This window comes from Oncorhynchus mykiss, chromosome 20 (assembly GCF_057628025.1).
Source record: "Oncorhynchus mykiss isolate SJ-2025 chromosome 20, ASM5762802v1, whole genome shotgun sequence".
NCBI lineage: Eukaryota > Metazoa > Chordata > Actinopteri > Salmoniformes > Salmonidae > Oncorhynchus > Oncorhynchus mykiss.
In genome coordinates this window covers 13,298,930-13,325,829 of record NC_143041.1, presented here as the reverse complement: position 1 = coordinate 13,325,829, position 26,900 = coordinate 13,298,930, and the positions used below count along the sequence as shown (strand labels likewise).

The following is a 26,900-nucleotide window of genomic DNA, read 5'->3' as shown; positions in this document are numbered from 1 at the left end:
CTCTCAAAGGGTGATGTCCTCCTCACTGTCTCTCTACTCTCTGTGACAGACCTCGTGACACATTAACAGTGACACAGTAACTTCTGTTAATGATACAGTGACTTATGAAAGTTTTCACCCCTTTGGCATTTTTCCTATTTTGTTGCCTTACCAGCTGGAATTAAAACTGATTTTGGGGGGGTTTGTATATCATTTGACTTACACAACATGTCTGCCACTATGAAGATGCTAAATATTTTTTTTATTGTGAAACAAACAAGAAATAAGACAAAAAAACAGAACTTGAGTGTACATAACTATTCACTTCCCTGGGCTTTGACTAGGCCATTCCAAGACATTTAAATGTTTCCCTTTAAACCAGGTGAACCTCCGTCAAAGGGGGTGAATACATATGCACTCACTACTTATAAAAATTTCAGTCATTTTCTTTCATTTCACTTCACCAATTTTGACTATTTTGTGTATGTGCATTACATGAAATCCAATTAAAAATCTATTTAAATTACAGGTTGTATTGCAACAAAATAGGAAAAACGCTGAATACTTTTGCAAGGCACTGTATGCTTCCTCTATTCTGTTCCCCTCCCATCTTGCAGACATCTTTTATCTCACATAACACAGTCTCTCTTGTGTGTTTTCTCTTAACACACACAAACAGTGCCTTGCGGAAGTATTCGGCCCCCTTGAACTTTGCGACCTTTTGCCACATTTCAGGCTTCCAACATAAAGATATAAAACTGTATTTTTTTGTGAAGAATCAACAACAAGTGGGACACAATCATGAAGTGGAACGACATTTATTGGATATTTCAAACTTTTTTAACAAATCAAAAACTGAAAAATTGGGCGTGCAAAATTATTCAGCCCCCTTAAGTTAATACTTTGTAGCGCCACCTTTTGCTGCGATTACAGCTGTAAGTCGCTTGGGGTATGTCTCTATCAGTTTTGCACATCGAGAGACTGAAATGTTTTCCCATTCCTCCTTGCAAAACAGCTCGAGCTCAGTGAGGTTGGATGGAGAGCATTTGTGAACAGCAGTTTTCAGTTCTTTCCACAGATTCTTGATTGGATTCAGGTCTGGACTTTGACTTGGCCATTCTAACACCTGGATATGTTTATTTTTTAACCATTCCATTGTAGATTTTGCTTTATTTTTTGGATCATTGTCTTGTTGGAAGACAAATCTCCGTCCCAGTCTCAGGTCTTTTGCAGACTCCATCAGGTTTTCTTCCAGAATGGTCCTGTATTTGGCTCCATCCATCTTCCCATCAATTTTAACCATCTTCCCTGTCCCTGCTGAAGAAAAGCAGGCCCAAACCATGATGCTGCCACCACCATGTTTGACAGTAGGGATGGTGTGTTCAGGGTGATGAGCTGTGTTGCTTTTACGCCAAACATAACGTTTTGCATTGTTGCCAAAAAGTTCAATTTTGGTTTCATCTGACCAGAGCACCTTCTTCCACATGTTTGGTGTGTCTCCCAGGTGGCTTGTGGCAAACTTTAAACAACACTTTTTATGGATATCTTTAAGAAATGGCTTTCTTCTTGCCACTCTTCCATAAAGGCCAGATTTGTGCAATATACGACTGATTGTTGTCCTATGGACAGAGTCTCCCACCTCAGCTGTAGATCTCTGCAGTTCATCCAGAGTGATCATGGGCCTCTTGGCTGCATCTCTGATCAGTCTTCTCCTTGTATGAGCTGAAAGTTTAGAGGGACGGCCAGGTCTTGGTAGATTTGCAGTGGTCTGATACTCCTTCCATTTCAATATTATCGCTTGCACAGTGCTCCTTGGGATATTTAAAGCTTGGGAAATCTTTTTGTATCCAAATCTGGCTTTAAACTTCTTCACAACAGTATCTCGGACCTGCCTGGTGTGTTCCTTGTTCTTCATGATGCTCTCTGCGCTTTTAACGGACCTCTGAGACTATCACAGTGCAGGTGCATTTATACGGAGACTTGATTACACACAGGTGGATTGTATTTATCATCATTAGTCATTTAGGTCAACATTGGATCATTCAGAGATCCTCACTGAACTTCTGGAGAGAGTTTGCTGCACTGAAAGTAAAGGGTCTGAATAATTTTGCACGCCCAATTTTTCAGTTTTTGATTTGTTAAAAAAGTTTGAAATATCCAATAAATGTCGTTCCACTTCATGATTGTGTCCCACTTGTTGTTGATTCTTCACAAAAAAATACAGTTTTATATCTTTATGTTTGAAGCCTGAAATGTGGCAAAAGGTCGCAAAGTTCAAGGGGGCCGAATACTTCCGCAAGGCACTGTACATATACACACACACCTCCTGTGCACTTGTTATTGCACTCTCTATCCCGGAAAACAGCATGGCCCCCTCTCATCAGAAGAATTACCCATACAGACACCTGGCCTGTCTGCCCTTTCCTGGACGAGCTTTTAAAAGAGGGCACTACTTGGACATGTAATAATAACAATTTATCAATTTATCAAATCTATACTTTGGGATTGGAATAAAGACGTTACACCTGTGCTTCTCCAATGGGGCTGTATCTGCACACACTTTTTTTCCGTAAATTGCTCACTTAATCTATTTCTCAAACCTCAACAACTTCTTTATGCACAAAATCGAGTGAGTGGTATATTATTATATGGCCTGTGTAGCGTCATTAGTCTAAACGTTTTTGAGGAAATGGAAAATATATTTTCACCTCCTAGATTATACAAGGTAATTAAATCGAACGTTTTTGTTTGTGCCAGAAGCAGGGACGTTTGATTTTTCCTAATACCTACGCGTGTGTAGGTCCAGGTGAGAAATATGAATATCACAATACCCTTTTTATGAGATTCTATGCGTAAAAGTGTCCCACTCTCTTTCCTTGAAATAACGGGAATTCTGCCATTTTTAAATTAACATATTAATCTGTAGGAAATCCATACTCAATCTTTGTTCATTTTTTTGCAAGCAAAGTAAATTATTTATGTAAGAAACGCACCTTCTTATTTCTCTCAGTCCCTCTTGTTTGGCATGTGACTTATTTTGTCACAGCTCAAAATTAATGAGTTCATGAATACATTCAGAATTAATTAAATATAGTGTACTATATATAGTGTTATGTTTGTATATGTTATGCAAGATCCATGAGAGTGTGACTGGGGAAGAGTTCAGTGACTGACGTCAGGAGAAGCGGAGAGGAGCAGCGGCAGCGCGCGCAGACAGATATCGCTAAAGTCAACACACAACCTGCACTGGTGCGCTTCACTGACCAGTGACCAACTAAACCTAGCTGCATCTTTTAGAACTTCTTCACCATAAACAATACATCGGAACAAAAACGGAACGACACCAGAGAGGCTCCACACAGACAGTACGATGAACCACAACAAGACTGTTAACCATAATGTCAGTCCGCCAGCTCCAAACAGCGGCTCCGGGAGCAGCGTGGACGAGCTGGTTATCACCTCCACTTTCGGGACCTTGTTGTCGGTCGTCTACATAGTCGGCGTGTCGGGGAATGTGTACACTCTAGTAGTGATGTGTCATTCTATCCGCTTCGCCACCTCCATGTACATCTCCATCATTAACCTAGCGCTAGCGGACCTCTTGTACCTCTCCACAATCCCGTTCGTGGTGTGCACCTACTTCCTCAAGGACTGGTACTTCGGAGATGTGGGCTGCCGCATCCTCCTCAGCCTGGACCTGCTCACCATGCACGCCAGCATATTTACCCTCACTGTGATGTGCACGGAGCGCTACCTGGCCGTCACCAAGCCCCTTGACACGGTACGGCGCTCCAAGAGCTACCGAAAAGCCCTGGCCTGGGGGGTATGGCTGCTCTCTCTGGTCCTCACCTTACCCATGATGGTCATGGTCACAGAGACCACTAAGAGCGCGCCCAACGGGGGGGTGAAGAGGATGTGCGCGCCCACCTGGGCGCCCCGGGCGTATAAGATCTACCTGACCGTTTTGTTTGGCACGAGCATCATGGCACCTGGGTTGATTATCGGCTATTTGTATACGAAGTTAGCCCGGACTTATTTAGAGTCCCAGAAGAACTCGGTCATCAACAAAAGGAACAAGCGCTCCCCGAAGCAGAAAGTCTTGGTAATGATTTTCACTATAGTTCTGGTGTTCTGGGCGTGTTTCCTTCCGTTCTGGATATGGCAACTGTTCCCGTTGTACCAGCACAAACCGTTAGGCCTGGCATCTCACACACACACCTGTATTAACTACCTGGTGGCCTGTCTCACCTACAGCAACAGCTGTATTAACCCCTTCCTCTACACCCTCCTCACCAAGAACTACAGGGAATACCTGAAGAACAGACACAAGAGTTTCTACCGCTACACCTCGTCTTTTAAGCAGCGCGCTCCCAGCTTGTATTCCTGCGGGAAGTCGGCCTCCTCCTCGAATCAGTTTGAGTTTAACTCGGAGACGCTGGTGATGGGGACTCTGCAGGGACAGTGAGCCCGTGCAAAGAGAGAGTGATTTTGGAACTGCAACAGGTAACAGGTAATCATTGTCCCTTTTACGCATCTGTCAAATGCACAAAGTAGTTTGCTAAGATATGCATTTGTCATATGGCTGGGTATATTATTCTTGTATTATCCTTCCTCCCTTCCTTCTTCCTATCCCTCAAATTAGATATGACTTGACAGTGTACAGGTCAATCAGGGCTAGTTTCAATTCATGGCAGAACAATGAAGTGTGTGGAGGAGAAACTGGTTTTACTTCTGTTTGACTCCGAGTCTCCTGTGCTATATTCTACTACACTTGTATAATCTGACTCCCACCTGCTGTCTTTCTGTGTTTAGCATCCGTGGCTACAGTGAATGGCAGGTAGACTCTAATAACGACGTCCACTGAATACCACAGAAGGTGGGAGGAAGATTCACCATGGAGGTGGAAAATATAGCAGACAGATGTGAAAGTTACACAGTAAAAGCATCTCTTCCCTCTGCCCTGGTTTGTCACCATCTGGATGAGAAGAATGGGTTATCTCAATAGTCAAAAATATACTTTCCTCTCCTTCATTTGCACTGCGGTGAGGAAACTGTGTAGGCCTTCCTGTCTTTATCCTCCGAGTGCAGAGTTACTTCATTCAGTATAAGCACCTGAGTGATGGTCGCTATCTACTGTCATGTGGTACTGACGGTTGGAACTTTGGAACACTAGTATGACCGCTGGCCATGGTGCTGAAATCTCTGCTATTAGCTTGGCTTGTTTACATCGGGCCTTCTACAAGTGACAAAGTCACCACAATTCTCATTAATCCTGATCATATATCAGTGTTTCATTGATCATCAATGGAAACCTATCAGTGTGTGATCCATAATTGATCAGACTGAATCAATATCATAGTTTGATACAGATAAAATGATCTATTTGTTATTTTGGACAGGAATGTCTGTTCCGGTTGTGCTGTCCTCTTGGCGGCTAATGAACAATTGCTAAATCAGCCCTCATGTTTTATGTAGAGTCTATAACGGTGATTAAGATGGCCTCCTGTGCTGGGCAGAAGCTTGTTTAGTCTAATCTGCTCCAACGGGAACCGTTTCAGTGTCACGTCAGACCACCATCTGCCTTCACATCTCCACCTCCTCAAACTCACCTCTCACCCACGCAGATAAAACACAGCCAAATGGCAGGAAATTGGTTTTATACACTTCCTTTCACACACACGCACCCGGGCACACACCAAGTCCCAGGTGGCCTGCGCATATCCGTAACATTGACATTTGCCGGTGAAAAAGCTTAGACGGTGTACCTCGCTCTCTCTCCTAATTAGTCCCAGATAATAATAAATTACTCCAGCAGATAACACCGGAGCCTAGTTGAATATTTCACATTCTCTCTGATGTTCATCATACTCTCAGATTGCATTCTGGGTCTAAAATAGCACACTTCTCCCAATATAGTGTACTACTTTTGACCAGGGCCTATAGGATGCCATTTGGAATGCACAGCTTGTGTGGAGCTGAGCAGAGCCGAGCGGATTCCTATCCCCATCTGTTTTTTTCAAGGCGGAGGATGGTAAATAGGCAGTTTAAGGAAATTATAACGCAACGCAGCCTCAAGTGTAAACACTGGGCTGCGATTTATCAGCCAATGAAGGCTTGTATTACTCAGAGCGCTCCAACAGGCGCTGGGCTATGCCCGTTACGTACGTGGAGCAGGAATGAGAGACAATTGGAGGTTTAACCGTTTGAAGTTTGTTTTAAAACGAGGGAGGACATGTTAGGAAAATTAAGTGAATGACCTTGACTTTCCATTTGCATCAAGTAACCGCAAGAAAGTCTTCATGTGCCATTTTTAACTACGGAACTTCTTTAACAGTGAGGAAGCAGAAGACAGTGTTCAGCTAAATCTACCAATTCATTTGATATTTTACAATGGAAAAATGATGTGATCAGAAGAGATCAGCAATGTGGACAACTGATATAGAAGGGTGATCGTGCTAGTAGGCGAGTGTCGCTTTGGAGTTGAGACTTGGTCCTACAAGGTCCTCTTTGAATGGTCAGAACTTGTTCAAGGCACTCATCTAAAGGAGGTGAAAAAAAAGTTTGTTTATCGAGCCTGTATTTTCTTGGTGTTGATCGGAGTCCCTGTGACACATTGAACTATTTCTGAAGAAATCTCAAATGATTTTCAATACACACAAACAAGAGTGCCTCGAATCCCACAGGTTTCCTGCGTTTCAACGGTTTTTGTTACCCAAAAGATTGGTCCAACAGCTTTGAATTAAACACTTCCCCTAGTGTGAACCAGAACTCTTATGCACAGCACTCCACCAACACGTGTAACAGACTTTCCACCGTTTCTTGCACAGTTAATTTTACATGTGTGCTCCATCGTGTGTGTTCCATTCTGTTGTTTCTACCTCCCCTCTCATAATTTCACACTCTTCCATCCTCCCACCCACTCCTCGTCTCATCCCTTTCTTCTCCTCCTCCTCCTCATCCTTCTCTCCTCAAAGATGAAAGCTGTCTAACAGGCCCCATATGAAGTGCCTGAGGAGGAGATCTAGGTAACACACTTGTACTCACATGCACTTCTGAAAAGTTCATTTCTATCCTCACTAAAGATAAGCTATTGGGCTCACTCACAACTAATATTCCCCCTCCAGACAGAACTGAAGGGAGGGATTTAGTTCTGCGTGTAACAGATACTGAAGCTAAAACAAATGAACGGAACATACACAGACTAACAAGACTTGTCATGCATCACAATAGCTCAAGGCATGCTGTTCTCGTCAATCATCACTTTATTGAGGTTTTCAACATGGCTTCCTGACAACAGACTCGGTTATTAATATGCATCCGATGTCCAAAAAAAGACTGATCTGATTGAGGGTGAAATAAACTGACCGACATGGAGCTGACTGAGGCTTTAAAGATCAGGTAAAGACATAATAGGATTTAAACTCTGCCAACTCACTGGCATGGATTACAGGGCACACTGGTCCTGTGTGCCAGCCGTCTGATATCCAACCCAACAGATAACAGTCCCTAGGGCTACCTCTCCTCGTGTCCTTTCCTTCGCCAGCACTGGAAAAAGTAGTACAGGTGAAAGCCATATGGCGATGCCTTATTTTTAATTGGTGTGTACAAAGGAGAAGAAGCCACTTTTGACTATTGTGATGCAACCCCTGCTCCAATATGTTATGTGGTTCCCTCCCACAACCACAGAATCTAACCAACTCAATTGTCATTCTGTGACAAAAGTCAGTTGATAATCAATGCATTGGCAATTGACATATACACTGAGTGCACAAAACATTAAGAACACCTCTTTCCATGAGACTGACCAGGTGAATCCAGGTGAAAGCTATGATCCCTTACTGATTTCACCTGTTAAATGCACCATCAGAGTAGATGAAGGGGAGGAGACTGGTAAAATAAGGATTCTGAAGCCTTGAGACAGTTGAGACATGGATTGTGTATGTGTGACATTCAGAGGGTGAATGGGCAAGACAAAATATTGCAGTGCCTTTGAACAGGGTATGGTAGTAGGTGACAAGTGCACCGGTTTGTGTCAAGATGTGCAACGCTGCTGGGTTTTTCACACGCAACAGTTTCCTGTGTGTCAAGTTGGCTGGATGTCCTTTGGGTGGTGGACCATTCTTGATACACATGGGAAACTGTTGAACGTGAAAAACCCAGCAGCGCTGCAGTTCTTTACACACTCAAACCGGTGAGCCTGGCTCATACTACCATACCCCGTTCAAAGGCACTTACTGTAAATCTTTTGTCTTGCCCCTTCACCCTCTAAATGGCACACATACACAATCCATGTCTCAATTGTCTTGGGGTTTAAAAATCCTTCTTTAACCCGTCTCCTCCCCTTCATCTAAACTTTTGTCTCGCCCATTCACCCTTTAAATGTGCATTGGAGTCAACATGGGCCAGCATCCCTGTGAAACACTTTCAACACCTTGTAGAGTCCATGCCCCGACAAATTGAGGCTGCGCTGAGGGCAACAGGGTGCAACTCAATATTAGGAAGGTGTTCTTAATGTTTTGTACAAAATAAACACTGTACTTGCTGCATGGGGGATCACGCTCATTCATTTTCTACCAATAATATTTTATTTAAAATTGTTTGGGAGTAAGTGGGTAGAGAGGTTAAGAATAAAAATGCATTTCTCACGGTATGAATGCCATGAGCATCCTCCCGATTCGTTTAGGGAAGCAGGCTTCATAAGCAGACGCATGGACCATGTCCTTAGCTAGAAATTGCAAACACCATGCTTTATCCTGAGTATCAGGGCGTAAAATGGCTGAAGGCTCGTACAATGACTTCCTGAGGGGCTTAGTGTGTTTCAGACAGCCAGAGGTGGTGAGGTGATGCCACAACTTTCTAAGTCGTAAGCCCAATTCTGCACTCGTCCCCCCCCCCCTTCAATGATTTTGTTGTCCAAAACTAGGTTACTTCGGGTTCTTTTATTTCTTCCAAATCCCACAGACAATCTTCAAATAATATCCCATTTGATCAAATGATAAAGCTTGACACATAAAAATACTAATTACTTTTCAACTGTGGGGTTTCTTCTCAGAAGAAAACACATTGTCACATTCCCTATGTAAGTGAGAGTGAATGGCATGGAAGTGCCCTTTGGTGCTTCGACAGGTTGATACTTTCACATGAGGGAATAGGAAAGTTGTCAAGAGGTGTACAAATACCACTACTCCACCTCTCCAAAGCCCATTTCTCTGAGACCCGTTTGTGCTTTGAGCCATTCCGTTTCTAGTGGGGCAGAAACCATTGGCGCACAAATATTGAAAGAGAAACAAACAGAGGAATAAACAAGGCAAAGTTGAAATTAGATAGAAATAGAGGGCACAGGCATTTGACCTAGCCTAAGTACCGGTCTCTTTCGCTAACATTCCACACCTTGACACTCTTTGTCATTGCTAAGGAGGAGTGGCGAGGAGTGGAATGGTAGCTGAAGAGACTGGTACCCGGACTACATTTGACCCCTTCTGCAACACAATCAGTATAGAGACAACCATGGAATGGAAATGTGACAAAGAAAAGAAAAAAAGGCAAAACATTGTATCAAAACAATTCACTTTTAAATCACTTAATTTATATTGTGAAGAACACACTGTGTAGTAAGTGGAATCCTATTGTCAGAAAGCAGTACACCCTGTTTACTTTGGCACTGATAAAACTGATCTTAGACCAGTGTGTATTATCCTTTGTCCTTCTCCTTGCCTCTACCATCAGTGATGTGATCAGCACCACATAGAAAAGTAAAAAGCATTCATTTCTGTTTAAGTATAAGATGCTGATATAGAAAATATTATTTCAGGTGTTGCTGAATTATCAGGGAAAATCACATATCTGCCCCCTCTTTTCTCTCCTCACCACCTTTTTCTCTCCTCCCCTTTCCTCTTCCGTCTCTGGGTTGCAGGAGTCCTCCAGGCGACACTGTCACACAGAGGTAATGGGCATGGCGGGGTCTGAAATGGCGTGGGCGGGGTCACAGGTGAAGGAGACTGTGATGGCGTAGCGCGTTCCCCACGAGACCTGCTCTACGCGGTGAAGGTTTTCCGACCCTGAGGAAAAGAACGACACTCGCCCTGGAAGAGAAGAGAAAGAGGGGTCAGAAGATGGGTTGACGTCTCTCTGACCCTGGAGGGGAAGAGAGGTTAGGAATGAGGGGATCGATATGGGGTGGTGATCATCAGACCTTGGAGGGACCTTGGAGGGAGAGAAGGGAAGATTGGGGGTTTAAAAAGAGGGAGAGCACAGAGAATGTACAAGTGTTCAAATCTCGGTGTTGAGGTAAAAAAAAGTGTTGAGTGTTATAATCGGAGTGTTGATTCTAGTGGGGTTAACACCAGTGGGATTGAAATTGAAGCTATCTGCAGTGTTATTTGAATCACAGTGGAATCAACACAGCATGGTGTTGTTACTCAACTGTGTGGAGTTAATTTCCGTTAACTCTGAGTGCTTTGTTTGTTGCTGGTGGATTTTCAGAATAGATTGCTTTAACATCTATGTTTCTGCATGAACATTGATTGATGAATTGATCTTATGCTATACAAAGATAAATAACTGAAATTGTTCTAAACTTATCCAAAATGGAAGTGGTTGGACTCATTGCACCTATTACTGAGATGGTTTAGGTAGTCTTATTTATCAAGTTCTTTACCATGGCAGTCATTTTGAACGCAGGTTGTAGGTGATACAATTGTTGAATATCCTCCCTTTGGCTGGATTCCAATAGGAATTGCAAATCACTTTGGGGCGGCAGGTAGCCTAGTGGTTGGAGCTTTGGGCCAGTAACCAGAAAGGTTGCTAGATCGAATCCCTGAGCCGACAAGGTTAAAAATCGGTCGTTCTGCCCCTGAACAAGGCAGTTAACCCACTGTTCCTAGGCCGTCATTGTAAATAAGAATTTGTTCTTAACTGACTTGCCTAGTAAAATTTTAAATTGACAAATTTTTGAAAGCCAGCATATTGTGACTTGCAGGCCTGATGTGGCCCATGAGCCTGGACTTTAAGACCATATCATTAAGGAATACTAGGCCATAACTATTAATTCAAACACATTCACTTAGGCAGTCACTTGGTGAATGTGTCAGCACTAGAAGTTAATTAATGCACAACCATGTCACTGTCACTAACAAACACAGTCATGGGTGGATAACTAACATCCAGTCAAAAGGCACTCTGGAAAATATGCAAATATGGCTTTACACCCTATGGTGTTAAAACACCCAAACAAATTACTGTGACACTACATGGTTATTCACTGAGAAAGTGTAACAAAGTCTAATAAAGTGTTACTTTAAGACAGAATTTGAAACAACCACAGTTTTAGGGACCCAACACTCTGAGGTTTTAGTTTAACACTTTTTTTCCGGTGGGTCACAGACACACTAAGAAAGTGTTACATTTAACACTGTGGTTGTTAAAAATCTGATTTCAAAATTGCTGTGAGGAAAGAAGGATGGAAGAAGTAGTGAGTTATAAGGGAAGGGAGAGAAATCGAGATAAGGGTTGAGAGGACAAGGAGACATGGGCTAGGTAAAAGATGGTATAGGAAAAGAGTTTGAGAAAGACGCAGCGGATCCAGATATATACAAAAGAACCGACAAGGTGAGAGCAAGAGAGAGAAGTGAGGGGAAGAGACGAGGTGACACGGAGTAACAGAGAGGAGAGAAAACAATCAAGGGACAGTAACACAGTGGCAGTATGGAGACAGAAGAGCTGGTGCAGAAGTGAGCTCCAAAGCCAACAGACAGAGATGTTATTGAGATATCGGAACAAAACAAATATTAATAGGCAGTCACACAAACTGGTTTAAACCAATGAAGTATACAAACCCTGGATTTCTGATGCTAAGCATTGGCCAATAAGAGGCTTTGAAGCCACCGGTCAGCCATGTTGGCACTCCCCAGAAGGAGCAGTCCTCCATAGGAATGAATGGAGTGCAGTGGGGACAGTAACAATAGAACTTTAAATGATACTTTAAGGATAACCTTTGTGTACATACATACATATAAAGATTAATGTTTAGCGCACATAATATCATTACAAAATATTATGGTGTCTGTAATCAAATTAATGTGGCAAAAACAAAATGTTGACATTAATAAATGCATTTCTATAGCTACCAAAATATTTGTTACAACAGTGGGGGTGCCAATATGGAGGTGCGGTGGCTTCAAAGCACCGCCACATAGTGTATATATGAATCATTGGTTGTAACCCCAAGTTCTTTGCCTGACGACTAACCCCAAATGAAATTCCGTTGCTGCTATCGATCGCTACATCCAGTCGGTCTGAAACTGCCATCCTAGAAGTCGTTTGTGCGACTTCAAAATGAGGGGCGTTGTGCAAAACAAAACTCCTCAGCGATTCGATCGATAAGGATGGGTAGCCAGGCAACCAGGTTCTAGCGTCTAAGGCCAACTGTTTTACTTAGACATGACTGTTGAGATTGGCTAGGTCAGCTAAGAAAAAGTAGCTGCAGGATAAAGTAAAAAGATTCAAAAGCTCCTTAAAAAAAAAGTATATCCACTTCTACACCATTTCTGCTACACACTGCTGTTCCAATAAGCCTTCAGTATTACGCTCAACTGCAATAGCAACGTGTCTTTCTAGGGCAGATCCCCCCCCCCCCCTTTTTTTTTCCTGTGAGTGTTTTTGTCATACCATTTAAATATACAGCTGGGGGAGTTGTCTGTTTTTTTATAGAGCATTATCTGGGAGGAAAGTTGTGTGTGATTTATATAAGTCCCCCTAGCTGTCTGCTAGCAGAGGATGGCAGGGGAAATCAGCATGAGGCGGTAATAGAATTTACACTTTGAAAAACTAGACAATGGGGGGGGGGGGGGGAAGAAACAGTAAGGTGACAGCTAAACAAAAAGACAGAGAAAGCGCTAGTGGAAATGACAAGAGCTATAATAGACAAAAGATTGCTTTTCCCTTCACTGAAAAGGAGGGTAATTTCAGGTATTAATAAATGAATGGTATTAGTCATAGGTAACGGTAAAGAACACTTCATTGGAGAATAATTATTCTCGAGCCTGGGAAATGTAAAATATTTGAAACGTTTATTGTGAAAAGGCACTATTGTTGATCATGTGAATGTCAGCTACTACAGTCAAGTTCAAATTTATTGACACCCTTGATAAAGATGAGCAAAAAAGACACACAAAAAAAGAATACAAATACTGAGCTATATTCTGCAAAAAAAAAAAAAGCAAATTATATTATTTTATACTAATAGAATTGCCCAGAGAAAGAGATTTAATATTTTCTACTCAAAAAGATAGGGGTCAAAATTATTGCCCGTGTTTTCAATACCTCACAAGTATAAAGACACAGCCTTTTTCTCAAATGTTTTATGAGACTGAAGAACACTTTGGGAGGGATCTTAGGCCATTCCTCCAAAAATAATCTTTCCAGATTCTTGGTTTCCTTTGTCTGAGCTTAAGGACTTCCCTCTTCAATTTAAACCATGTATTCAATGGGGTTCAAGTTCAGAGACAGATGGCCATTACAAAATAATGATTTTGTGTTTAACTAACCACTTTTTTGTGGATTTTGGGCCTCAGGACCAGCGTGAGCAAAATAACCACATAACAAAGATCCACCACCATATTTTACAGTGGATATGGGGTTCTCTTCCAGCATCTTTCTCACCGCTGGTGTGCATGGCCAAAGAGCTCTATTTTCATGTCATCTGACCATTGGTTCAAATCCAAGCACCGGTTTGAATCCAAGTGCCAAGTAGGGCTGTTAATGGTGACCGTATTACCACCACACCGATGGTTACGAGTCATGACTGCATTCAAATTCTACGAGACCGTTCAGTAACTAGGCTTCTCCAAGCTCTGATGCTGTTGATGGCAATTAGTAGCCTACCAAACTTGCTAACTGCCTGGTACTCCGCTCTCTATTGTCCCTCTAATCACTCAGACATTAATGCAAATATAATCGAAAATCAAATCAAACACTGAGTGCCCATGAGCTCATGTTGCGCAACATTTCAATAGGCTATGCAATTGCGTGAGAAAGTTGAGATTGCCTGTATTACAAAGAGGATCCCATCCACTTTCTATAGGCTAGGTCTGCTATATTTATTTCTCACCTTTTCTAATAGACCATTCCTTCGCGTCACACATTGCTTCGCTTTACAACAGGAGTATAGCCTACCTGGCTAGAATGTAATCTACTCCTGTTGACCAGAAGGGGGGTTTGAGGAGGCCCAAGCGAACAGTGGTGCAAGTCCACCATTTTGAGCACAGTTGCTCCGGCCCGCCATCGCTGACATTCAATGGAAGTGTATTGGTGCTTGCAAAGGACTCCTTGTCCTCCAAGTATCCGATGCTACGAAATCTCTACTGAGCCAACAACAGCTCTCCCTGACCCAGCACAATCCCAAACACTGCAGGATCTGATCACCACCGCCACCAACCAGACCTCAGATGGGGTGGCTTCCATACCCACCTCCCTCACTGCAGAGACACTCCTCCTGCAGTATGCCCAAGCAGTCAGCTTCCCTGAGGAGCTAAAACCTCTGAAAGCCGGTAAGGAAGTGGCTAAGGACAGCCGTCTTCTCTCACTTGCCCCAGAGTACGACCAAATACCCGGAATGATCAGAGTTGGAGGGAGGCTGCGCCAAGCATAAGTCTTGATGCTATCCATCCAATTATCCGAGACTCCAGACACCCTCTCACCAGCCTCCTCATAAAGAGTTACGAGAAGCTTCTCCACTGGGCCAGAGAGAGTATATGGGGAGATGAGGTGGAAGTACTAGATACTTGGAGGATGAGGAGCCCTCGCAAGCACCAATACGCCTGCACGGAATGTCAGAAATGGCGGCCGGAGCAACTGTGCCCAAAATTGGGGACTTGGCCCGTGCTCGCTTGGCCTCTTAGCTGACCATTTCTAGGCCCAATTCATTTGGGATTACTTACCAATCCTACAGCACAGAGGGAAATGGAGGAGGGAAATGGCCAGCCTGGACACTGGCTAAGTAGTAATGATAATGGACCCTCTACTCCCTTGAGCCTCCTGGGTGGTGGGCCATTTCACCAAGACCATGCCTGAGACCGATGGTCGTGTTCGATCAGGGGAGATCCAGGTAAAGAACCTGACGTATATCTGGCCATTTGCCCAGATAATTCCTCTCCCTGAGATGACAGAGGATGTGGAGGGGTGAACTTTATGAGGAGTGTGGAATTCAACAAGATCCCGAGGTGGCTGTGGAAAAGGCCAATGGAGTTGGTGGAATCGCCCTTTAATTCATGGCCGCTTGCGCAGCTGGGCAAGAGTTCTTTAATTAGGTCGGGTGGAAATGTCAGACAGATCTCAACTCATTAAAAGGAGGAAACGGCCACCGCCCCGACCTCGCTGCTTTCTCTCCCCCAACTCCTTCTAATCCAGACATTGTGTGTGTTGACAAATCAACATAACAGATTTGGTGGATTTATCTTTCATCTGAACCACCTGTTGCGCTCGGGAGAGCGGGCCATCAGATATTGTTTATAGTTATTATCGCGGAACGCAGATTGCCGAGCACGCGTCAAACCTATTGTGTTATACCAATGGACAATGATCACGGCCGTACAGATCATCACGGCACAATTAAACCATTGATATATGATCAAATGTAACGAAGTGATATGTACATAAGACATCTGGAAGTATGAAATGTAATTATTATTTGCAAAATTGATCATCCTGAGAGCAAATTGATTAAGATTATAGATTGAGTAATTGATCGATTTATTTGCATTATGATTATGATGAACGGTTACGATCCTAAATGACTCAATCATGCTTCATATTGAACTGAATTGCTGAACTAATTCATTATGTTAATAATGAGAATGATTGTTATTATGATTTGACTTTGATACATGTTGTTCTGTTTCCTTTGTTATGCAGCAAACAAAAAACTAACCATTAAATATACCACTTTGTGGTTAAAGTCATTTCTGCTTCAGTCTCCTCAATTCCTCTGTCATCTGACCCTTGACCACCTGTTCACCTTCACTATTGTCAGCCATCTTACCTGTCGGCTACACACACAGATTCCAATCATCTTTCAAACTTCTTCAATTTAAGCACATTAATCCACTTTACAACTGGTGTATAGCCTAACTGGCAGACATACAGTGCTGTGAAAAAGTATTTTCCTCCTTCCTCATTTCTTATTTTTCTGCACATTTGTCACACTTAAATGTTTCAGATCATCAGACAAATTTAAATATTACACAAAGATAACCCAAGTAAACAAAAAATGCAGTTTTTAAGTGATGATTTTATTTATTAAAGGGAAAAAAAGCTATCCGAACCTTAATGGCCCTAAAAAATAAGATATTTACATGCATTATATGCATAACATTCGCGTGAAGAAATATCCTAATAGTTTATCAACATTTTAAGATAAACATTCTGATCGGTTGCATCAGCCTAATTGCTTTTAAAATGTTGTTGTTTTTATGCGAGTGGTTGTATTAATTTGGGATCTATCGCATCCCACAACTGTCCCAGAGTATGTTTGGAATATTTATTTATTGCACAGAAGGACAAGTTGACCAATAAAATGTCAACTTTTGTACTATGGGGGATAGTAGATTGACAGAGGCCTTTGCTGTTCGTTAGTCCTATTCATATTGTTGGCTGAGAAAAAGTAGGAGAAATGTGGAGAGTTCTTCTAACAGCTTCAATATGAAACTCGGAATTCGATGAGGGACGCACGCAGCTGCTTCCCGGATGCATGTCTTCACTTGTAGCCTACTTCGGAACTGAGATTCCTGTGAGAGAGACCCGATCACCTGACAGGCATTTGCTAATAACAATTGAGATATCTGAGAGAGCCATGTGAGTGAGAAGCGCTTCGGAACACAGCAGCCAGGAGAAGTGAATTCTAATTATTATATTCAGCCCAAGGGCCCAGCGGCCACTTTGGTCGCAAAAGGCTCCGAATTCTAAGCAAATCTTGTCTGCTAAATTAACTAGTGTAGCCCACAGCCATATGGCATAGCCATAGCAGGGCCTAACATAAGAGAACACTATTCTGTCCTTCTGAAAAATACTACATTTTCTTCATATCATGTTTATTTAGACCAGTCTTAAATAAATAATGGGTTTATTGTGATAGTGTAGGCTATAGTAAACTTTTTAAATCGAATTTCGAAAGGTCTGCATCAATGGCTTGTAGGCTGTGCGTGGAAGCCAGGAGATACCAAATGTGTTTATATTAAATAGCAGTTATTTGCTTGACAATCACTGGCTGACAAAAACTAAAAAAAAAGACATGAAAATAGTTATTTGGCCACGCACACCAGTGGTGGGTTTGGCTTAGAAATCAAGGATCTGAAAATATTCTGTATGAAGAAATGGTCAAGGATCTCTCCCAATGTGTTCTCCAATCGCATAAAATATATTTTTTTTAAAGGCCCAGTGGTATTGAAAACAAGGTATTGGTATTGAAAACAGGGGAGCCAATAATTTTGTCCCCTATCTTTGAGAGAAAATCATTTTATAAGTACACATTTTTATTAAAATCTTACTCTGAGCAATTGTATTAGTATAAAATACACTTTGCAAAAGAAAGAAATTAAAATACAATATAGCTCAGTATTCGTATTATCGATTGTGTAGTTTTCTTTGCTCATCTTTATCAATGGTGCCAATAATTTTGGACCTGACTATATACAGTGCCTTGCAAAAGTATTCGGCCCCCTTGAACTTTGCGACCTTTTGCCACATTTCAGGCTTCAAACATAAAGATATAAAACTTTATTTTTTTGTGAAGAATCAACAACAAGTGGGACACAATCATGAAGTGGAACGACATTTATTGGATATTTCAAACTTTTTTAACAAATCAAAAACTGAAAAATTGGGCGTGCAAAATTATTCAGCCCCTTTACTTTCAGTGCAGCAAACTCTCTCCAGAAGTTCAGTGAGGATCTCTGAATGATCCAATGTTGACCTAAATGACTAATGATGATAAATACAATCCACCTGTGTGTAATCAAGTCTCCGTATAAATGCACCTGCACTGTGATAGTCTCAGAGGTCCGTCAAAAGCGCAGAGAGCATCATGAAGAACAAGGAACACACCAGGCAGGTCCGAGATACTGTTGTGAAGAAGTTTAAAGCCGGATTTGGATACAAAAAGATTTCCCAAGCTTTAAACATCCCAAGGAGCACTGTGCAAGCGATAATATTGAAATGGAAGGAGTATCAGACCACTGAAAATCTACCAAGACCTGCCCGTCCCTCTAAACTTTCAGCTCATACAAGGAGAAGACTGATTAGAGATGCAGCCAAGAGGCCCATGATCACTCTGGATGAAATGCAGAGATCTACAGCTGAGGTGGGAGACTCTGTCCATAGGACAACAATCAGTCGTATATTGCACAAATCTGGCCTTTATGGAAGAGTGGCAAGAAGAAAGCCATTTCTTAAAGATATCCATAAAAAGTGTAGTTTAAAGTTTGCCACAAGCCACCTGGGAGACACACCAAACATGTGGAAGAAGGTGCTCTGGTCAGATGAAACCAAAATTGAACTTTTTGGCAACAATGCAAAACGTTATGTTTGGCGTAAAAGCAACACAGCTCATCACCCTGAACACACCGTGCCCACTGTCAAACATGGTGGTGGCAGCATCATGGTTTGGGCCTGCTTTTCTTCAGCAGGGACAGGGAAGATGGTTAAAATTGATGGGAAGATGGATGGAGCCAAATACAGGACCATTCTGGAAGAAAACCTGATGGAGTCTGCAAAAGACCTGAGACTGGGATGGAGATTTGTCTTCCAACAAGACAATGATCCAAAACATAAAGCAAAATCTACAATGGAATGGTTAAAAAATAAACATATCCAGGTGTTAGAATGGCCAAGTCAAAGTCCAGACCTGAATCCAATCGAGAATCTGTGGAAAGAACTGAAAACTGCTGTTCACAAATGCTCTCCATCCAACCTCACTGAGCTTGAGCTGTTTTGCAAGGAGGAATGGGAAAAAATGTCAGTCTCTCGATGTGCAAAACTGATAGAGACATACCCCAAGCGACTTACAGCTGTAATCGCAGCAAAAGGTGGTGCTACAAAGTATTAACTTAAGGGGGCTGAATAATTTTGCACGCCCAATTTTTCAGTTTTTGATTTGTTAAAAAAGTTTGAAATATCCAATAAATGTCGTTCCACTTCATGATTGTGTCCCACTTGTTGTTGATTCTTCACAAAAAAATACAGTTTTATATCTTTATGTTTGAAGCCTGAAATGTGGCAAAAGGTCGCAAAGTTCAAGGGGGCCGAATACTTTCGCAAGGCACTGTATCAAACCAATGGATTAGTGATACAATAAGAGACGGTTGAAAAATTATCTAATCTGAGACAGTTTTAATCAAATCAATTATAACATGGATAGTTCCAGTCTTGCCTCACAATTGGTCAATGAGTATTCCAACCATTCATGTTCTTCATGACACAGTCTCAGTTGAATGAATAGAATTCACATGCCCCTGCTCCTCCTCTAGCTTAGCGGCTTACAGATTTATGGAGCAGTGCCAACATTCAGGAGGATATACAGCAAGTTATCTTTGCATGCATAATCACGTCAGTGAAGCTCAAGCGTGGCCATGCACATTTCTCCATGAGACCAGATACAAAGCTAAGACGCTGCTAGTGAGCAAATCCAATCAGACTCCTATCAGCCAAACTCCAAACCAACCCACTGATATTGCTGTGCCCATGGCCCCACAGGCTATTGTATTTTATGTGGATATTTAAACCTCGGCTGAGTTTCAGTTGGTAGAGGGGAAGGGAGGGAGAGAGTTAGGGTTAGTAGCTTTTGCTAGTCTGCCCTGGCTACAAAAGCAGGCCAATTGTGATCTTTTGCCAAATATTTGTCAAAGATCTGATCTGATTTGTCAAAAGACCAATAACTGGGCAAAATATCAGAATTGGGCTGCCTGTGAAAATGCAGCTATTGAACATAGTACATCTCAATAATGTTTGCAGCTCAATAGTGGCTGTAGTGGCATCCACAAAAAACAGGATAGACGAAAGCAGTGTGGTAGAAAAATAATGGATGAAGCTTAATCAATTCTTTGAAACAGACGTGCAGGGCTAGAACAAAAGCCTGCACACACAGTAGCTCTCCAGGATGTGAGTTGGAGACCATTGATGTAGAGAGAGACGAGGCAAGAAGGGAAGGAGGAAAGGAGGCTACCTCAGACTATTAATAGATGCAGGTGTATGACTCATCCAGCCCTGTAGACAGTAGAAGCTGCTTAGCCTACAAACTTTACACCACCCACACTCTCATCAGCAGAAAAGCATCCCTATCCTCCAGACAATTAATCTACTCCTCCCACACCACCATAATTAATGATCCACACTGTCACTTTCTTTCTCCCCAAACTGCCAGGTGTGTTATGCATAAATTAGTAATCTGATTTTTAACTGTATATCTCAGAGTCTCATAAATATATTAAAGTGCCTGGGTTGATTTATGTGCAAACCCCTAGTGTTAAAGTAACGAACTCCTGCGTTGTGGATGTAAAGAACCCTTTGTGTCTGTAAATATTCCGTTTGTACATATTGATATATCTTTGTATGATCTGCTAATAGGAGAACAATGGGGATCGTCTACAGCAGGGGTAGGCTGAATCACATCCGATAGGGCGGCGCATAATTGGCCCAGCATCGTCCGGGTTTGGCCGGGGTAGGCCGCCATTGTAAATAAGAATTTGTTCTTAACTGACTTGCCTAGTTAAATAAAAGGTTAAACATTTTTTTTTAAAGATATTCACCTGGGGGTCCGCAGCCCGCTTAGGGGTCCACATAGGTACTGCAGGGAGGTCCAAAAATATTTAACACAAAATTATTTAAAATAAAAATAGTTTTATGTTTTTAGGAATATCGCTAGAAACAAAATATTTTTTGATTTCATAAACTACCTACTGTAGAAAATATGAGAATATCTTGCGGCAAGTGCTGCTTGTAACCTTTCTGGACTTTGACATAAAGATTTGCCAACACATGGCTAACCTTTGTTAAACCAGCTTAACAGCTGCTCTGAGCAAAAATGTGTTTGGAGTTACCTTCTAGCTAACAGTCTGTTAAAAATTACACTTCCTCTTGCTACTATAATGTAGAGAGGTCAAAATAATGAAAAACTATCTACCAAATCTATTAATTAATAAAAGTACAAAAAAAGATTACTTCTCCTTGCCAATATCATTCACACGAGGTTGGCTAATATATGATGGTGGTCCCTGGGTCACGGTTTGCCTGGGAAGGGGTCCCTGGGCAAGAAACAGTTGAAGGCCCCCAGACATGCAGCCACAGAGGGACGACTGGGATTCGTGGTCTTAAAAGCACCAATCAGACGAGCCACCTGTATAGAATCCCCCTGGTCCTAAAGGCCCATTAACTCCTGTGACTTGACAGACATGCCCTTTTCGCCACTTCCTCCGATCCCTAGATCTGCAGCTCTCCTCCTATGCCTCTGCCTCAATCTCTCCTTTCCTCCCTGATCGGTTTCTCCCCTATCAATCTCTCTCTCCCCCTCCCTCCCTTCTCCCTTCAAAATATTTGTCTCTCTCCCTCTCCCCACTGCTATCTCAAACAGCCCTAATTATCTCAATGTGGGGTTCACTGCATCATTAGACCACAGAAGGGGGGTGATCTTCATTCAATGATACAGTGCACACGTCTCTCCCACGTCTCCCACTTGGCTGCAACCTGGAAATAACTTCTCCTGAATAATATCATGAATTATGCCGGAGTTTCTTTCACTCAATCTTCATAAGCAACAGCACACCGATACTCCAAACCCCAGCGGATCCGTTTTAAGCTCTGCTCTGTCTTCTCTCTCTCATATAATAATGTAATGTGGCTCAGCGGAGGACTCCGAGGGCTCTGAAAATGGACACATGTTATTCCCCGTTTTAAACCATTCAGGCTCACCCTCTCCTTCATTAGATTTTCATCGCCTGCCTCCCTGTCATATATACAGTACCAGTCAAATGTTAGGACACACCTACTCATTCAAGGGTCATTCTTTATTTTTACTACATAGAAGAAATAACACATATGGAATCATGTAGTAACCAAAAAAAGCGTTAAACAAATCAAAATATATTTTATATTTTAAATTCTTCAAAGTAGCTACCCTTTGCCTCGATGACAGCTTTGCACACTCTTGACATTCTCTCAACCAGCTTCATGAGGTAGTCACCTGGAATGCATTTCAATTAACAGGTGTGCCTTGTTAATTTGTGGAATTTCTTTCCTCCTCCCAGTTGCCCACTGCACTGAGGCTAGGAAACACTGTCACCACCGATAAATCTACAATTATCGAGAATTTCAATAAGCATTTTTCTACGGATGGCCTTGCTTTCCACCTGGCTACCCCTACCCTGGTCAACAGCTCTGCACCCCCCACAGCAGCTTGCTCAAGCCTCCCCATTTCTCCAAATCCAGATAGCTGATGTTCTGAAAGAGCTGCAAAATCTGGACCCCTACAAATCAGCTGGGCTAGACAATCTGGACCCTCTCTTTCGAAAATATTCCGCCGAAATTGTTGCAAACCCGATTACTAGCCTGTTCAACCTCTCTTTCGTATTGTCTGAGATCCCCAAAGATTGGAAAGCTGCCGCGGTCATCCCCCTCTTCAAAGGGGGAGACATTCTAGACCCAAACTGTTACAGAATTATATCCATCCTACCCTGCCTTTCTAAGGTCTTAGAAAGCCAATTTAACAAACATTTAGAATCCCACCGTACCTTCTCCGCTATGCAATCTGGTTTCCGAGCTGGTCATGGGTGTACCTCAGCCATGCTCAATGCCTTAAACGATATCATAATCGCAATTGACCTGGCCAAGGCTTTCGACTCTGTCAATCACTGCATTCTTATCGGCAGACTCAACATACTTGGTTTCTCAAATGACTGCCTCGCCTGGTTCACCAACTTCTTCTCAGATAGAGTTCAGTGTGTCAAATCGAAGGGCCTGTTGTCCGGACCTCTGGCAGTCTTTATGGGGGTGCCACAGTGTTCAATTCTCGGGCCGACTCTTTTCTCTGTATACATCAATGATGTCGCTCTTGCGGCTGGTGATTCTCTGATCCACCTCTACACAGACGACACCATTTTGTATACTTCTGGCCCTTCTTTGAACATTGTGTTAACTAACCTCCAGATGAGCTTCAATGCCATACAATTCTTCCTTGGCCTCCAACTGCTCTTAAATGCAATTAAAACTAAATGCATGCTTTTCAACTGATCGCTGCCCGCACTTGCCCGCCCGCCCGAATAGCAACACTACTCTGGACAGTTCTGACTTAGAATATGTGGACAACTACAAATGCCTAGGTGTCTGGTTAGACTATAAACTCTCCTGTAGGTGATCAGGCTGCTGTGTCATCAGCAAACTTAATGATGGTGTCGTGCCTGGCCGTGCAGTCATGAGTGAACAGGGAGTACAGGAGGGGGCTGAGCACGCACCCCTGAGGGGCCCATGTGTTGAGGATCAGCGTGGCGGATGTGTTGTTACCTATCCTTTCCACCTGGGGGTGGCGCGTCAGGAAGTCCAGGATCCAGTCTGGTTAGACTGTAAACTCTCCTTCCAGACTCACATTAAGCATCTCCAATCCAAATGTTTTATCTAGAATCGGCTTCTTATTTCACAACAAAGCATCCTTCACTCATGCTGCCAAACATACCCTCGTAAAACTGACTATCCTACCGATCCTTGACTTCGGCGATGTCATTTACAAAATAGCATCCAAAACTCTACTCAGCAAATTGGATGCAGTCTATCACAGTGCCATCCGTTTCGTCACCAAAGCCCCATATACTACCCACCACTGTGACCTGTATGCTCTCGTTGGCTGGCCCTCGCTTCATATTCGTCGCCAAACCCACTGGCTCCAGGTCATCTATAAGTCCTTGCTAGGTAAAGCCCCGCATTAGCTCACTGGTCTCCATAGCAGCACCCACCCGTAGCACGTGCTCCAGAAGGTACAGTATATTTCACTGGTCATCCGCAAAGCCAGTTTCCCCTTTGGCCGCCTTTCCTTCCAGTTCTCTGCTGCCAATGACTGGAATGAATTGCAAAAATCAATGAAGCTGGAGACTCATATCTCCCCCTTAAGCATCAGCTATCAGAGCCACTTACAAATCATTGTACCTGTACATAGCCCATCTGTAAATAGCCCATCCAACTACCGCATCCCCATATTGTTACTTATTTATTTATATATATTTTTTATATACACACATATATACACAAACACATAATGTATTTGTTTTGCTCCTTTGCCCCCCAGTATCTCTACTTGCACATCATCTTCTGCACATCTATCACTCCAGTGTTAATTTGCGAAATTGTAATTATTTTGCCACTATGGCCCAATTATTGCCTTACCTCCCTAATCTTACCTCATTTGCACACACTGTATATAGTCTTTTCTATTGTGTTATTGACTGTATGTTTGTTTATTTCTTGTGATTGTTTATTCCATGTGTAACTGTGTTGTTGTTTGTCATACTGCTTTGCTTTATCTTGGCCTGGTGGCAGTTGTAAATGAGAACTTGTTCTCAACTGGCTTACCTGGTTAAATAAAGGTGAAATAAAATAAAAATGTATTAATGAATGCATTTGAGAGTTGTGTGACAAGGTAGGGGTGGTATACAGAAGATGGTCTTTTACCAAATAGGGCTGTGTCCATATTATGGCAAGAACAGCTCAAATAGGCAAAGAGAAATGACAGTCCATCATTACTTTGAGACATGAAGGTCAGTCAATCCGTAACATTTCAAGAACTTTGAAAGTTTCAAGTGCAGTTGCAAAAAACATCAAGCACTATGATGAAACTGGCTCTCAGGAGGACCGTCACAGGAAAGGAAGACCCAGACTTAGCTCTGCTGCAGAGGATAAGTTAATTAGAGTTCCAGTCCTCAGAAATTGCAGCCTAAATAAAAGTAACATACACATCCACTGCTCAGAGGTGACTGTGAAATCAGACCTTCATGGTTGAATTGCTTCCAATGAACCACTACTAAAGGACACCAACAATATAGACTTTCTTGGGTCAAGACACATGAGCAATGGACATTAGACCGTTGGAAATCTGTCCTTTGGTCTGATAAGTCCATGTCTTCGAGAGACGCAGAGTAGGTGAAAGGATGATCTACGCATGTGTGGTTCCCACCGTGAAGCATGGAGGAGGAGGTGTGATGGTGCTTTGCTGGTGACACCGTCAGTGATGTATTTAGAATTCAAGGTACACTTACCAGCATGGCTACCACAGCATTCTGCAACGATACGCCATCCCATCTGGTTTGCACTTAGTGGGACTATCATTTTTCAACAGGACAATGACCCAACACACCTCCAGGCTGTGTAAGGGCTATTTGACCAAAAGGAGAGTGATGGAGTGCTACATCAGATGACCTGGCCTCCACAATCACCCGACATCAACTCAATTGAGATGGTTTGGGAAGAGTTGGACTGCAGAGTGAAGGAAAAGTAGCCAACAAGTGCTCAGCATATGTGGGAACTCCTTCAAGAGTGTTGGAAAAGCATTCCAGGAGAAGCTGGTTGAGAGAATGCCAACAGTGTGCAAAGTGGTCGTCAAGGCTACTTTGAAGAATCTAAAATATATTGAAATTTGTTTAACACTTTTTTGGTTACAACGTGATTCCATATGTGCTATTTCATAGTTTTGATGTCTTCACTATTATTCTATAATGTAGAAATGGTAAAAATAAAGAAAAACCATTGAATGAGTAGGCATGTCCACACATTTGACAGGTACTGTATATTCCCTATTTTAAAAATAAAGGGCTTCGGTCATGTGCCGAGAAGATTCACAGCAGTCCCTCTTCAAAAGCCTTCACGGTCTTTCCTTCTTTTTTTCTTCCGCATTCTTTCTCTCAGCAGTCCCATACAGTCATACGTGTCATTTACATATCTTTGGTCATGTGTATTCTGAAGGTCTGTCAGATGAAACACTGAACTCACTGTCATGAGACCACAGAACTCAATTCCATGAGACGAGAAAGAAAAATACATAGTAGAAGAGAGAGAGAAGGCCACAAAATAGATAGTTTCTGAAACTACAAGAGGCGGATAAATCCATAGCCAGAGAGCCAGAACAGAGAAAAAGTGAGAAAGGGTGAGAGAAAGCACGCCCAGAGTCTCATGTGGAGAGGACTGAATATGGACATCATACACTTCCACTCAACCAGTGGTGTCAAACACAAGGCACAGAGAGATAATATGGAATCCCATCATGTTTCTCTTGAAACTAAACCGTTTACACATAATCACAATACTTTACAATCATCTAGAAAGACATGCAGACTATTAATTACCAAGAGGATAAGAGTGAGAGTTAACATGATCAACAGTGTTACCTAATACAGCGACTGACAACAGCATTAGCCGAGGCCCCCCAAGGACGATCACGGCTAATCCTGCAGCATTTACGGCCTTACTTCCACACAGTCACCCATTTACAGGGGATTAGAGCTCATTTAGACTACACATAAACACTACTTTAACCAGAAAGAGAGTGGACACTTAAAAAGCACTGCTAACACTGCTAAACGCTGATTACAATGTACAGCCAAAAGCGATAGTAATAATGTTATAAATAATAATAATAAAGGGATAGTTAAAATGAATAGCATTTACAAAGAGTTTTCCACTAGATTTTGAACTGTTTTACATTGTATGGAGACGTACCCGCTCGCGGTTCCACAGTGCGGTTGCCATTGGAGTCCATGAAGATGAACCTCCCTCCGGTGAAGTCTGTTCCGTAGTCAGAAAGGTAGAGCAGAGAGGTGTAGTCAAAGGATCCGTAGGTTACCTGTTATGTTGGTAAACACACAACAGGTTTTTAAATCTCTGCAGACAAACAATACACT

The 26,900-nt window shown here is 42.4% G+C and overlaps 2 protein-coding genes across 2 annotated transcripts in view; one reads left to right on the top strand and one right to left on the bottom strand.

Moving 5' to 3' along the window:
• The first annotated feature begins 3,174 nt into the window (after positions 1–3,174).
• LOC110498924 (urotensin-2 receptor) lies at positions 3,175–7,467 on the top strand. The gene has a single exon (XM_090212274.1). The coding sequence runs from the start codon at positions 3,350–3,352 to the stop codon at positions 4,442–4,444; it is 1,095 nt and encodes a 364-aa protein (XP_090068400.1). The 5' UTR covers positions 3,175–3,349; the 3' UTR covers positions 4,445–7,467.
• Positions 7,468–8,899: 1,432 nt separating this feature from the next.
• Positions 8,900–26,900, bottom strand: part of ogfod3 (2-oxoglutarate and iron dependent oxygenase domain containing 3) — a 33,870-nt gene continuing 15,869 nt past the window's right edge. The window contains exons 8-9 of the mRNA XM_021575643.3: positions 26,719–26,842; positions 8,900–10,061 (exon numbers count right to left, since the gene is read on the bottom strand). Of these exons, the coding sequence (XP_021431318.2) occupies positions 9,913–10,061; positions 26,719–26,842 (273 nt within the window). The 3' untranslated portion in view covers positions 8,900–9,912. The remainder of the gene's footprint in view (positions 10,062–26,718; positions 26,843–26,900) is intronic.